At 49.1% G+C, this 15,278-nt stretch overlaps 2 protein-coding genes across 5 annotated transcripts in view; one reads left to right on the top strand and one right to left on the bottom strand.

Annotated features, from left to right (window-relative positions):
* Window positions 1-9,546, bottom strand: part of APOD (apolipoprotein D) — an 87,832-nt gene extending 78,286 nt beyond the window's left edge. For 3 of the 4 annotated variants that reach the window (XM_079922974.1, XM_079922973.1, XM_079922970.1), the window contains exon 1: window positions 4,325-4,511. The gene's annotated coding sequence lies outside the window, so the exon portion shown is untranslated. Of the gene's footprint in view, window positions 1-4,324; window positions 4,512-9,377 lie in introns of those variants that run through there. The other variant, XM_079922971.1, reaches the window with a different exon arrangement.
* BDH1 (3-hydroxybutyrate dehydrogenase 1) overlaps window positions 3,865-15,278 on the top strand; it is a gene marked incomplete at both ends in the record, with an annotated part of 33,774 nt that continues 22,360 nt past the window's right edge. The window contains 4 exon segments of the mRNA XM_079921414.1: window positions 3,865-3,980; window positions 4,197-4,276; window positions 4,496-4,651; window positions 10,632-10,755. Of these exon segments, the coding sequence (XP_079777540.1) occupies window positions 3,865-3,980; window positions 4,197-4,276; window positions 4,496-4,651; window positions 10,632-10,755 (476 nt within the window).

The raw sequence follows: 15,278 nt of genomic DNA on the forward strand, positions 1-15,278 counted from the left end.
AGAGGTGGGGACACACTTGTTTTTTTATTTCCTCATACTTTTCCCTCTTCAAAGGTCCCAATTACCTCAAAATAACTTTGGTTAAATTTCCAAACTACTCCCCCCTCTGCAATACACACACAAAAAGAAAAAAACCCACAACTCTGTGGCTTAAACAAACAATCATTTTAATTAAATACATTAGAGTCAAGAGGCAGAAAGGGAGTGGGGATGTGGGTGTCCGATACACCCCTTTATTTCCCCATAAGGTCCAAGCCCTCGTTCTACTTGCTCAGTCACTGCAGGGAGAAGGTTGGGTCTCCACTTCTCATCCATGGGCAAAATTCAGTGTTATGGTCATGTTAGGATCCAGGGCTCTTCAGCACACAAGATTCTGAGCATCACAGTTTGTTTAGAATAGTACATTGGGCTTTTTCGTTCCTTCACTGTAAATTATAGAAAAAGCTACTTGACACTTCTAAAATTCTGCAGATTAAGGACATGATTTCTAGCCAAAAAAAAAAAAAATTTTTTTTTTTAAAGAAAATTCAGTTGCATTAAACAAACGGAAGACCTGTAGTGTTTGGGATGGTAAATGGTGTTGTGATTCTCTACCCCCCAGTAGAACTCAGCACAGAGCACTGCACTCGTGGGCTCCTGGAGGGTTCCCACGTGGCTGGCTAAGGGCAGGATTTAACTTGCACCATCTGGTGTTAGACACAACACTGAAGACAGAGAAGAGCAGGGGTATTCAGAGATGGGGCAGGGCCAGATCTAGCAGAGGAGGGCTGGGGCCTAGGAAGATGAATGATTAGTCTGATCTGGGATTCAAGAAGGGTGTGAGCTAGGAGGCAATTAGGAGCTGATAGAAGGACAGGAGCAAACACTGTGGCTCTCTGGACAGGGGTCTGTTTCAAGGGGGAACCCAGACTAAGCCAATGGTTAATCCAAAAGAGGCATCTCAGCCCACCTTTCAAGGTCCTTCTCAGCAAACCTTTCCCAAGTCTGCTAATGAGTAATCCATTAGGAGGGGGATCTGTTGAGGGGACTTCATTCTGAGAGTCTTTCAGGATGCTACCTTTCTACAGATTCTGTCCTGAAGCCTCACCAGAGCTCCCACTACACTTACAAGTCCCTCTTTTAGAGGACTTACAGGGCTTCTAAGGATTCATTTAGCTTATGTACATGTCTCATTTCCCTTCTTGAAGGCTGGGACTAAGGGCTCTTTCCTCCCAAACCTAGCTTAGTAATTTGCAACAGCACCCTCTTGGTATTGAAATGAGATGAAGTGTGCTAGGTGCCAAAGACCCTGGCCTGAGACCTTGTATCTGGGCAGAGGAACTGCTTTTACCGCAGGGGCAAGGGGGAAAGGGAGGGCAAAAAAGAGACGTATTCTGGGCACATGCTGTGCTGGGAGTGACCTGGGTCCCACCCTGTCTCTGCTTCCATGTTCAACCCCAGAGCTGAAAGTTTCTCGTTTCAAGGTCAGCAAACAGGACCTACCTTGGAAGGAGGGAAAACGTTTAAGGTAAGGCCGAGAATGGCTTTGTCCAATGCTAACCTAGACCCAGCCCTTCAGCTGGCCCTGTCTCCTGGGAGTCTCTGATACTTCCTGCCTGCCTCTGAGAGTTTATTAATGATGCCCTAAAGGGCAGGGCAGCAGGGCAATAAAAAGAGCAACAGCTCAAACAGAACAAATGGATTCCTCATTAGCAAACTTGGGAAAGGTCTGCTGAGAATGACCCCGAAAGTTGGGCTGAGATGCCTCTGGGGTTTTTTGGGTTTTTTTGGGGTCTTCTTTGTGTGTGTGTGGTTTTTAATTTATTTTATTCAAGTATAGTTGATTTACAATGTTGTTAATTTCTACTGTTCAGCAAAGTGATTCAGTTGTACATATATATACATTCTTTTTCATATTCTTTTCCATTATGGTTTATCACAGAATATTGAATATAGTTCCCTGTTGAGATGACTCTTTTGGATTAACCATTGGCTTAGTCTGGGTTCCCCCCTCACCCCAAAACAAACTCCGAACAAGAACTTGTTCAGAGTGCATCCTACCTTCATGATACAGGTAGTTTATTTTGGGAATGAATCCCGAGGAACAGGAGTGGAGGAGTTGGAAGAGTCAAACAGTCAAGACAGGAAAGAGAAAAGCGATCCAAGGGTGCATTATTGAGCTGATCAAGTTGGGCACTACTGTGGGCAGCCAGGGGTCTATCATCTTAGGTGCTGTACAAAACGTACCTTGGAACTGCCCACTGGAAGAACGAAAAGGGTGGCATAGTTCTCCACCAGCTCCTGTCTGCCTTGGTCAAACGTCGTCCTAGGACCTGTTAATTCCTTTGCACTTCCAAGTTTATGCATGTGTCAAAATGGGCTTCGGCTTCCTGTAGGGGGCCCAGGCTGCAGTGACAGAGAAGCCCCGAGTGGGGAAGATACCAGGTACAGCTGAGGCAAGGTGCTCTCAGGTTTCACCTGTATGCAGCTGGTTGCCAGAGCAAAACTGGAATAAAAAGTGGGGCTGGGAAGGTGTGAGGTCAGCCACAGGTGGAGTCGGATATAACCGTAGACAGATCAACTGTCCTGTCCTTGTCTTTCATGAATAGAACTTTATTTCCATTAATTCTCAGTCCAAGTCAGGATCTATGGTTTTCCTAGTGGAAATATTAACTCTTCCTTTAGTTAACTGCTTTTCTAGCAGTGCATAACCCTCAAAGTGTAACCTGGTGACCCAATATAAGGATTTGTTATGGCTATGGCATGCTGTAACAGTGACTATTCTGAACCACAGCGCTGATGCAAGCTTGAGTCGGTCTGTGAAATGGGTACGGAGAACCAAGTGCATCCTACCTTCATGATTCTCCTGGTCTTCAAAGCTCTACATGCCAGGAGCCAGAGATAAGGAAGATACAGCCTCAGCCCTCAAGAAGCTCACGTAACGGAGCTGACAGGTTTCTTTAAAGCCCCATCAGGCCCTTCCTTCCTTCCTGTTTTCATCTGCCTGGTCCCTTTCCAATCAGCCCTTCTCTATAATTTGACCTAAACATAGCTCTGCCACTAATTTGCCCTGATAGGTTCCTTCTCCTCAGCCGGTTTCTCATCCTGGAAACTTGGCAGGGGAGCCTGATCTGTGACAGATTGGCCTCCGATGTTCCGTTGTTGAAACTCTGGGAAGCTGTGCTATTCTTAAATTATTTTTTAAAATCGTAGGAAGAAAATTTTAAATAAATTTCATCTGACCAAACGACAAATTTAAAAACAAACCAACAAACCAACCCACCCCAATAAGCTCCAAAGACAGCAAGTGGGCGTAGGACCTGGAAAGGCGCCTCAACCTCACCAGGTTTTCTCACTTCCTGGAGCGGCACCTCCACCTCCCTACCCGCAACCCGCGGGGTGATATCGTTCCCCGCTCTTTCCAGAACCAGGATGGAGGTGGAGGAGTTCAGAGCGCGGTTTAGACCTAAAATGGGCGGTAGTGGGTTAATCCCGGGCCGGGCGCCTAGCGAATAGGAATACCCTCTGCGGGAGGAGGGCCAGGCCTGACGACGCAAGGCGAAGGAGGCGGCGCAGAGGCTCCCCGCCCCTGCGCACCAGCCGTCGGGCTCCGCCCCGCGCAGCCCTACGGAGCAAAGCCCCTGGGCGCAGGCGCACCCCGGCAGCTGAGGCTGGAGGCCGCAGGAGTGGGAGCCAGTAAGGCGCTTCGAGAAGGAAACGGCGGTAGCGCCCGGTGGTACAAGAGGCGAGCGCGGGTACCTGCGAACGCACCAGCTGAGCCTTCAGCAGCTGGAGCCCCCGCGCCAGTTTGGTTTGTGGTAAGAGGAGGGGTCCGCATCTCTGAAGCTCGGGCGTGATGAGCCGGCGCCCCCCTAAACCGGCGTGATGCTCGGTTTGGTTTGGACTTGCACTGCCCTTTACTCGGGTCGCGGGGATGCGAGTGGAAAAGGGGGCACCAAGTCCTGTAGGCTGGGCCCTGCGGCCGCGGCCGAAGTAACGATGTAAAGATGGACCGATCCCGCCCAGAGCCTTCTCAACCCCAGGTGATCCTTATCATCCGCCCTCCTGGGCCTTCCGTCCGTGCTCTGGGAGCCCAGCCTGACGTTTGTTATTCAGAAAATGTGCTTGTCAGGGGGAGGCCTAGGTTGAACACGCGGCCCCGAGTCTCCCAGGTGAAACCCTCAACACTTATCCTTCTCTGACGCCGCATTTTACAGAAGACGAGCCCAGCCCGGAGAAGGGAAGAAACCGGCCCAAGGTCACATCGTAGTCAGAGGCCGAGCCAGGACCGAAGCCAGTAGCCCTGCCTTCTAGCCTGAGATCTAGGCACTGCTCCCTTACTCACCGCATCTCTCTGGTTGTTCCCTCATCCCTCGTCCTCCTGCCGCGTCCTCCACGAGGCTCTGTTCTCGGGAACTTGGTTGGGGGGGAGGGGGAGTGCTTCCTCCCCTCAAGCTGCGCCCTCGGGAAGGATGCTGGACAGCAGTCAGGCCGCCGGTCCAGTTTCCTTGAGCAGGAGCTGAGCCGGCTGTTACTGGAGGACCGCAGAGGCCGCAGGACCGGGGGAGGAGGAGGACCGAGCAAGTTGGGGGCGCCGCAGGAGCAGGCCGGAGATGCTGGGTTGGTGGTGGGCCCGCGGCCGGGGAAGGCCCGGAGCCTCTGCCGCTCACAGGTGCGGGAACAGCTCAACTTGGTCTGGGCGGTGCGGTCTCAGCCAATGGGAGCGTGGCTCGGGCCGAGCCCCCTCGGCTCCCAGCCTCTGGTCTGCCGGAAGGGGCTGCGGCCCTGCGATTGACCCGGACGCGGGGCTGCCGGCGCGCTGGGCGAGTTGGCGCCGGCGAGTCTCTGGCGTCCCCCGTCTCTGACAGGGCGTCCCTGTCAGAGACAGAGACCCGGGCGGTCTGCGCCCTGCTGGGGGAGGGTTTGGAGCCGCGCGGGACGTTGAGCTCATTTGAGCTCTGCGTGGTGTTTTCCAACCAGTCTGCCAAAATCTGCCCAGAGTCATCTGATACAAAGTTCCCGTCTAACCCTGCCAGGGGTTACAGAGGCACACGTTTCGGTACGGTGGGCTTCCGGCTGCCAGGATCCTTTATGACGCATCGAGTATCCTAGCACTTTCTACCAGAGCGTTGCAGCCCGGCCGTGCCCAGGGCATATACCCGTGGCGGGCGAGGAAGATGAACTTTGAAATGAGTGTAGCTCGCATAGTCTCTCAATACACATTTACAGAGTGGCTGCTTCCTGTCAGACACCAGAGTAGTCATTTTGGATGAGCCGGAGGTCAATGAAACAATCCAGGTTGAGACTGGTGGTCAGATGGCGGAGCGGGGTGCTGTGAATGGTTATAAGCAGAAATACCTCTAATACTACCCGGCCTAGGTTAAGTGCTATTTCAGAGGCACATAAGGAAGCAGTGAAAATGCAAATATGGAGCGCGGCGTCTTAACCACTGACCTGCTAGGGAAGTCCCGCAACAAGAGATTGTTTTTTGATTTAGGGGATCAGGAAAGGTTTCTTGAAGGAGGTTATTTGAATCAGTTAGGGCTTAGTGGATGAGGGAGACCTCAGATTTGGTATAGGATGAGCAAGGCACAAAAATTGGAAAGTACAGGGCTTATTGAGAGATGGTGGCAAATGGTATAATGAGTAGATGAGAGAAGTATAGTTGGAGATATGACTTGGAGGGGCCCGCTGAGGACCAGGATGCTGGGCTTGTACGCTCTGATTTGAAATGTGGTAAGCGCTTATGAATAGGATGGCTCCTTAAACCGTCAGTTGTACTAATGTCATTTTTTTACATCTGCACGAAAAATCTTGGAAATATCGTTGATTCTTCCTTCCTTCATAGCCTACATTTAATTGGTCAGTAAATCACAGTGGGCTTTACCTTCAAGACACAGCCAGACTCTGACCACATCTAATTAGCTCCATGGTTTCCACCGGGGCTGGCAGCCCTTTTATATATGTCCAGGGAGTACCTCTTCACATTTTGCTGGAGTTCTGCAGTGCACAACCTGCTTGGCTGTACGTTATGGTCCTGGGTTACTGCCATAGCTTCTAAATGGTCTCCCTGCTTCTGCCCTTGTCCATCCTCAGTCTATTCTTAACCCAGTGAGAGTTATCATTTTAAAATATAAGCCTGATATGGTATTCCTCTGCTGAAAACTCTCTTAAGTCATTCAAATATTATGTGCCTACTGTGTACAGGTCTGACTTGAATTTGGTAGGCAAGCCCTGTTCTCCTAGGGATGGAATGCCTGCTTAACCTGGTGGTTGTAATTATGGCCATTTTGATAGCTCTGGTAACACTTTCTCTTGGGGAAGGACAGATGTTTCCTTGACAGAAGTGGAGAGGGAGAGGCTCCTGTTCCTGTTATCATTATGAGGTCTACAGTGTGGCATTCTCAGAATATCAGGCAAGCTTAAGAATTAATGATCTACAGAAAGAACCTGCTTTCAGTGTGTTTTCACCAATATTGTTTTGGCTGCAGCTAACAGAAACATTAAACGTGCTTAAATCAACACAGAGAATAAAGACATCACATGCCTTACAGAGCTGAAGACAGGAGGGCAGCTGGGTCTCGGGAGCAGGAGGCTCTGTTGTTTTTTTCTCTCTTCTTCACTTCCATCTCTGCTTCTTTCTACATGTGTGCCTGACTCCTTTCTCTCTTTGCAGATTGGCTTTCTCCATCTCTCTCTCTGGCTTCAGGCTCAAGTGTCGCATAGCTGCCCACCCCCCTCCCCCCAACTCCAGCAACCAGATCACATGTCTCTGCCCCACAGAGGCTGCTTTGCATTCTTTCACAGTGCCAGGGGACAGACCGATGGATTCATCTGGTGTCAGGTGTCTCTCCCTGACCCACTCTTCCATGGCCAGAGGGTGGGGGGGAGGGTCTCACTGTACAACTACAGCTGCAGAGGCCAAATCCTGTGGGCAATAGGCAAGTCTGAAAGGGACAGGGATCAGCTGAGCAAGACAGACACCCGAAAGATGGCAATTGCTGAGAGTGTGGTGTGTTCTCTGAAGAGAAATGGCCATCGCCTAAGTCTAATCTGGTGGCTAGTGTCTGTCAGACTAATCCAAGTGTCTGCATTAGGTTTGCCTTCGCTGAACTGGGCTATAAAGTTAAATCCTTGGCTTTTATTGAAGGTCCCTGTTAGAGGCAGCTATATAAAAGTCACTTCTGCATTTACGATAAAATGGTAGTGGGAACGTCACCTACAGTATCATTGGGTGTTCCTGTATAATGTCTTTAGACTTTCGTTTCAGAATAGTTATCTCTCTAAGGGATAATAGGCATCTTATGTGAATAAGGATTTAAAACTTGTCAGGTTTTCTTTTTGCATGGCCTCAAGGAAGCCTCCAATAACCGTAGTTAACACGTATAGCTGAGCTGAGCTGAGCTGGAACTTCTAGGCAAGATTATGCTAAGTGATCAGAAGGGAAATAGCCAAAGGATAATAGACATCTATTTGGTAAGAGATCTCAAACTCCAATGCCCACAATGTCCAGGCAGTTAACAGAGGTGGTGGGTAGGCTTGAGATAGTAAGTGACAACTTTTTGTTATTGAGTTCAAGCATAAAATAGCTGCCTCGTTACGTTGCCTTTTAAAACACTAAGCAGGCCAAACAAAATAGCCAAGTAGAGTATGTTGGAAACTGGCTGCCAGTTGTCAGACCTTGGAGTCTCTCACACAGGTTACGGGCTTTGAGCGCCTCAGTGTGGCATCCCTACACAGGATGGTTCTTAGCTTAAACCCAGCTCACCCTCCCCAGTGAAACAGGACCTCCCTCTGCCACTTGGTAGTACCAAGGCCCTTCCAGACTTCATGTCCAGAAACTTGAATTCTCTTTCCTGCCTAAGTCCTGCCTCCTGAATTCCTATTTGCTGCCGATGCCCTGCCTCTTCTGAGGATGTCAGTACTGGGAATGTTTGCCACTTGCAGGGGAGACCTTGACCCTGACCCACAGGAATGCAGCCAGCTGTGTCTTCTGCAAGATAGTCCTGTCAGAATGCAGCAAGTGAGCCCAGCATCAAGACAAGGATGCACACAGGTTTTTTTTTTTTTCTTTTGGAGAGGGGATGCTTTCTGTGGGCTACACGTGGGTTTTGCACTGACAATGGAAAGGAGGTGCCCTTGAGAACAGACCTAAGTGTTCTTAGAGTTCGAAAAATTTCTCCCAGATTCCAGAATAATACGTGAACATCTTGATTTTGCAACAGTATCATATAAATTTGGTCACACTGGAGCAGCTAATTGAATCCAAAGCTAAAGAGGTGGTCCCCGCCCTCACAGGGGCTCTGCCTGTCCCCTTGCAGCGCCCGCCTCCCACGACCATTTCTGTTTCCAAACCAAAAGGCAACCGAGTGGCATTTCAAGTTTGAGAAACTGTTTACAGAGACTAAAGCCCAGTACAAGACATTAAGATGACAAACAGCCCTGAAGAGTACAGGAATTCCACTGCCTATAGCATTGTGTTTGGGGTGAAAATAGCAACATATTTAAGGAATGTAAAAAAGTAGTAGAAGAAAAAGATATCTAAAATTCTAGCATTGTGTATATGAGAGATTACATTGTGAATAGTGCATTATTAAAGGGGCTGAGTTTTCATGCAATTTAAGCTATCTTGACACCAGTGCTTTTAGATATTGCTGACTCAAAGGAAAATAAAATTAAAAGCAGCTCTCTGTTTGGAGAGACATTGAGGCAAACACTGAGGCATTCTGTGCTACAGGCATTGAGCAGAAGGGGTGGAAAGCGCTTGAATTACAGACGACTGGATTTTAAATCACCCAGTGGTGGTGACCTCAGACTCCAGTCCTGGAGGGAAGAGGCAGAGATGTCTGTGCTCAGCCAGCCGGTCAGTACGTGGGAGGGGTGTGGGGCACCCACAGCATGGGTCTGTGCCTTCCATGAAGGGCCAGTCTGTGTGTGGGGATGGGGGTGAGGTTTGAGCACACAGCTCACGCCCACTCAGCAGGGACTCACTGAGTGCCTCCTTTGTGTCAGGTTCTTCCAGGCATGGGGGATTCAGTGGTGACTAAGATGGACAAGGTGCCTGGCCTCACTGAGCTTATGATCTAGAAGGGGGAGATAAGAAACAAGGGAATCTTGGATTGAAGGGCAATCTTATGGAGAGCAACCCCTGTGTGTTGCATGGGGGATTGGGCAGCCTCTCTGAAGTCAGAAGGGTCCAAAGGACTCAGCCCTCTATAGAGAGGAAAGACAAGGTCCACGGCCCTGAGGCAAGAAAGAGCTCCGTGTATGTTCAGAAGGTCAGCGTGGCTACAGAGCAGTGAGCACAGGGGAGGGGGTACCGGATAGGAAGGGAGGCAGAGGCCAGCTCCAAAAAGGCATGGAGAGGAGGCTTTTAGTCAAGGGAGTCACGTACGTACCTGACTGGTGTTGGAAAGACCTTTCTGGCTGCAGTGCTGAGACGAGTGTGGCGAGTCGGGGCCGGAGTGGGAGCAAGAGCCTACTGCACAGTCCAGGAAGGATCACGCAAGACAAAAGAGCCCTATTTGTTTTCCTCTCCTGAAGATTAAACGGATGAAACACCGCCACCTATCTTCTGCAGTAAATACTGTGGTTGTTGGCTAGTTAGTGAACTTATCACAGACCCACTGGCGCAGGTGACTGGTGGTCAGATTAGGGACCGCAGCAAAATGGCAGGGGAGGAGCTGCCTCTCAGGCAGAACCTTGTTACTGTTGAGGGCAGTATAACAAACCACAGGCAGGTGTGCAAAGAGAGACTAGGATGGCTCCCCAGGAAAAGAGCAACAGCTCCCAGGGCTGGGATTGCCTTGCTCAGCTCCCTCCCTACCTCCCTTTCCTTCCCTTAGGCCAGGAGGGATCACTAGAGGGGAATTAACCAGAACAGGAGGACAACTAATGCACACACCCATCTACAACTCATAATGCGAAGCTAGTCACTATGCTGAGTAGCCTTCCTGACACATGGCCTTGCTGCAACAAGTTTGATTTAATGTGGAAAGGGAGTGGTAGGGTGGTGGGAGAGACAGTGTGTGTGTGTGTTTTAATTTAGGTTGATTAGAGTGTGTCTCATTTTGTAGCTTCAGTCTCCATGCTGTGATGAGTTACTGATGAATTCAGCCCCAGAGCTGGACCCTGTGCACGGTGGGGTGGAGAAAGGTGGAGAGCTGAATCCAAAGATACCTGGCCCAGGGCTGAAAAAGCTGCCTGGAGGCATGTGGGCAAATTGAGATGGATGTTTTGCTGGATATGGGGAACACTGAGAATGGGACTCATGGAGCTGGAATCCCTGAGGCGGTGGGACCCTGGGCGCCCCAGTGGTTGCTGCACAGCCTAGTTTGAGGGTCACTGGTCACTGGTGCTACACCCTCCTCATGCTACAAAAGCGTGATGACTCACCCAGGGTTACCCTATGAGCGGGTGGCACAGCTGGAACCAGAACCCAGGTTTCTAGATGTCCCAGCCTCCTGACTCTTTTCATCACATGAGGCTGTAGCTTGAGAGGAGGGTGGCAGGCGGGGACTGCCTGGTGCCTTGACTGAACCTGGGTCAAACAGAGCCCACTTTCACTTTCACAACCTGGAAGGAAAATGGCCCCTTCTGCCTAAACTCCTGAAGGCAGCAACACAATGCTGAGGACACATTTTGTGTTTCAGAACCCACCCGGAGGAGCCTGGCCATTCTGCCTCTCGTGGCCACTGTGCTGACTGCCCGCTTCTCCACCCTGTCACAGCTCCCGAGGAAAACCCTGAATTTCTCTGATAGAGTAAATGGAACAAGGTAAGAAAATGAAGGGTGGAGGTGACCTTGAGGGTTGCACTTTCTGGGCACAGCAGAGCTCTTCACACATAATAAGGCTTGACTCTCAAAGGTGTCCCTCAATAGCGGCTGTCCACCAGCAAAGGACACTCAGAGGTGTTGTCGGAAGACAGACCTTCCCATGTCACACAAGGCACCGAAGAATATCTTTCATCAGATTTTTGTTTTAAACTTTTTATTTTGAAGTAACTCTACACTTATACAAAAGTTGTAAAAATAGTACAAAAGTTTCCCGTAACCCCTTCTTCGCCTAACTTCCCAAGTGTTAACATCTTACAAAACCATAGTGCAGTTATCCAAACCAGGAAATTACCACTGATATAATACTATTAACTAATCTGCAGACTTGATTCAAGTTTCACCAGATGCCCCACGAATGGACATTTTCCTAGTCCAGGATCCAAACCAGGGTTCCCAGTACATTTAGTTGTCATGTCTCCTTACTCTCTTCCTGTCAGGGGCAGTTCCTCAGTCTTGTTGTTCATGATCTTAACACCTTGGAAGAATGTCTCTCAGTGTGGGCTGTGGGATGTCCTCGTGTTTAGATTCAGGTTTGTGTGTTTGGAAGAAACCCACTCAGGTGAGGTGGTGCCCTTCTCAGTGCATCACATCAGGAGGCACAGATCTCATTACTTTAATCACCTGGTTAATGGTTCTTTTAAAGTCTCGCACATGAAACTATAGTTAACTAAAATGTCGTGAGACTTCACTGAGCTGCGTGATTTAGAGAAAGCATTAAGTACAAAGTAAACAAGCAGCTCTTCTTCTTTGAGAGCTTCTGGAAATTGCCTTTTCCAAGGGAATTTAGTGTGCTCTGCTACCTCATTTTCTTCTTTTGCAGCTAAAGCAAGGAAAAACATAATGCCCTTTCTTTTATATTTGAGAGGAGTGAAATCAAGTGGCAGGTTAAATTCAAAGACCCAGCAGCTAGAAAATTGATGGTTATTTTCTGTGCCAATAAATATATCTAGAAGAACATGCATTGAGGTTTTTAGCAGCATTTGCTTAAAAGCATTTCCATAGGATACAGAAGCTTGGTTGGAGGTGAGGCTTCAACTGCTGGAGGACATCATATAAGAAGAGTTGATATCCCATCAAAGAGGGAATGTAGCTTGATTCTGTTAAAGGGCTTTTGAAAGAAGATTTGCTGTAATTTTTTTCAGTGAATGACTCACAGAAATGATAAAATCTGTCTCCAAAATGGCTTTCAGAGATTTCTGGAGATTTTTTTATGGAGGAGAAAATAATCCCAAAGGAAGTTTAAATACTTTTACAAAGATTTTATCCTCAAATTAAAGGGAGTGATACAACCATTCTGTACCCATACAGACATTCTTTTTTTCACTTTAGTACAGTATTCAATAAATCACATGAAATATTCAATGCTTTATTATTTTAAAAAATTAAAGGGAAGTAAGGCATTAGCCAAGCTTCTGGCTCATTTGAAGGGAAAGAAAGGCTATCCCAGGAGACTCTGAGTCTTCTGGAAGGATTGTAGAAATCACCTGGTTAGGCTGAGGGGTTGGGCACAGGGTGGTCAGGGGCAGAGCTGAGTCAGAGTGCATTAGCTGTCCTCCAGGAAAAGTTGTCAGCAGAGGTCAGGGAGGGAGACCCAGATGTGTGAGGTGGAAGGAATGGTGGGTGATCACTGTGCCTGGATCAGACAGGAGGTCTTTGGGTGGCCCGATCATTTTGCTTGAATCTCAGTTGGAAGGGGCCTCATGCTCCAGTCCCCACCTGTGGGTGATCCTTTGATCTCATCCTTAACAAGTGACCTAACAGCCTCTATTTGAATATCTCCAGCCATGGGGTAGTCAGTACCTCTCACAGCAGACCTGTCTTTGGACAGTGCTATTATAACGACCTTCTTCATACTGGGCACAAATCTTTCCTCTGTAAATGCCACCCCTTGTTCCTGGGCCTGCGTTCTGTATTCATACTGAACAAGTTAATCTCTTATCCCTGGGGATACTATGCCATCCTAATACCCCTGACTTCTCTTATTGCATCTGCATGTTTTTTCATTGCTCATCTCCCATGGTTTTCCCACTCAGCATCCAGGTTTCCCACCTTAATGATGCCCATTTGGCCTGAGCTCTTTCTTGAGATGTGGTGCCGGAAACAGAACACCCCCCCCCCCCACCCTACATGGCTCACAGCAGCAGTCACCTGGTACACAGCACCTATCCAGATGAAACCTCCCCCAGAAGTGGCCAGATGCAGTCCCTGCCCTGACAACCTGCTCTGCTTCCTGGCTCTATACAGCCCTCAGATTTTGGATTTCTCAAGGCTCTGGCTCCGCCCAGGACACTACTTCCCGGATTCTGGTTACACACACCAGCTGGCTCAGCCCCAGTGCTCAGCTCTGCCTGCCCAGGCATGGCATGTAATACTCCAGGGCAGCCTGACCTGGGCAGAATGGAGAGTGGCCCTTGCCTCCCTATTCCTGTCCAGCCTAGGCTCACATAGCTTCTTTTGGCGGCCACATCAGTTGTGATTCGTAGTTGATCAGACTAATTTTTTTTCACAGGTGCTGCTGTGTGAGACCTCCTTCCTCCCCAGCTGCCCTTGCGTCATCCACATTTGTCCTTCCTAAACCCATCTTGTTAGATTCAGGCTGTCAAGCTGACTCCTGACTCCTCTCAGCAGAAAGCGGGGTAACTGGTTATTGTTGCTGATTCGTGACGGAAGGAACAAAAGGGATAAAGGCATAGACTGGAAGGAGGGAAGAGAAGCCAGCATTAATGCCTTGGCCAGCACAGGGTGGTGTCTCGAATGTGGCCCGGTGAGTTCCTGGATGCCAGTGCTCCGGGGACCAGCTGGTTCTTCCACAGGCCTGTGGGGAAATGCTGGATTGCAACCTCTCCACCCCATCTGATTGCTCTTCTAAGTTAGGATGGAAATCAGCAAGCTCTCGTCCTCTGAATCTGGAGGCCACCTCTTTGGGATTCACCCCTCGGCAAGTTTACTGCCTACCCTGAGTATAACTTGTACCACCTGTGAGATTGGCATAGCCCTTAGAGTAAGTGGTTTGGGCGACCAGCAGTTTACTGCCACCACAAGACCCTCCCGGGGAGAGGTGACCCTCCAGGGCAATGCTATTTTATATTATGGAATTCGGACTTAACCCCTCAGGGGCATTCTTAGCCTTGATAAGCCAATGTATCAGGACTGCATCGCAATTAGAAGGGCAAAGACTTCCAGAAGGCCAGGGCTGGAGAGGTATCAGTGGACCCAGGCTTCTTGTCTCCTTCTGCTCTGTCATCCTGATGGTGGCCCTCACCTCGGCTGCCGCCATGTTCCTCCACCTCCAGCCTCAGTCCAGGCAGGAAGAAGCAAAGCAGCATGGAAGAAGGGAGGAGCTGCCCCTGCATCAGGAGAGCAAAACTCTCCCGGCAATCATTGCAGACTTCTGCTTGCACCTTATGGACCAGGGGTAGGTCACATGATTGCTGGGTAGGCGATAGTCTGGAAAGAATTGGGCACATTGGTACCCCAGACAACATTTTGGTAGCGAGACAGATGAGAAGAATAGATATTAGCAGCAAACAGGAGTGTCTGCCTTGGCTGGGCTGTGGCCTAGAGCTGATTTTGTCCCCGGAGATATTAGGACTTGGCAGTCAAGAGGCTTGAAAAGGAAACCCCATGGGGAAAAAGTCCTTTTTCTCTTTTCCTAAGGCAGCAGTTACAAACTCTGGTTGCAAGTTAGAATCACCTAGAGCGCAGTGGGGAAAAAAAATCCCTGTGCCCCACCCCTGGGGACTCGGATTTCATTCATTAGGCGTGAGGCCAACGATGGGAATAGTTTAAAAAGCTTCCTTGGTTCCTTAGTTCTTCTTCAACTATTTTGGGAAGAATTTCAATCGCATACAAAAGTAGAAAGTAGTAAATTGATCCCTGGTGTACCTGGGCTTCAACAGTTATCAGCTCATGACCAGTCTTGTTTCATCTGTGTTCCCACCCACTTTCCTCCCCCTCCCTCTACTGGATTGTTTCAAAGCAAATCCTGGACATGATGTTGGTGTTTAGGTATCTATTGCTAAATGGTAAGATCTCTTTTTAATAACGTAAGCACATAATCATGATCGTTTTACCAAGTGATTCTAGTAAACAATCAGGGAGGAGAACCTAAGAACAGCTGCTCTGGACCTACATCAACCAGGCCTTTCCCAGTACTGCCTGTACTGGAATCAGGTGTTGGTTTAACATGCAGATTTCCAGGGGCCACCCCATCCTACTGAATCAGAATGTCAATCAGGGACTTGGGAGCCTGCATTTTAACAAGCTTCCCAGGTGCTTGTTAACTAAAGTTAAAGAATTGAGGTGCTAAGGCCTTCCTAGCCCCAAGGGCCCTCTGAACTGAGAAGTAGCCCCAAGCCAGGGATCCCGTAGCACCTGCAGGAGCTGCAAAGTGAGAGAAGAAATAAGAGCAGGATGAGGCAGTCCCAGCAGTGGCCAAAGGGAAAGGCTGAGAAACCAAGTGG

Source organism: Stenella coeruleoalba, assembly GCF_951394435.1.
Source record: "Stenella coeruleoalba genome assembly, chromosome: 5".
In the NCBI taxonomy this organism is placed as follows: domain Eukaryota; kingdom Metazoa; phylum Chordata; class Mammalia; order Artiodactyla; family Delphinidae; genus Stenella; species Stenella coeruleoalba.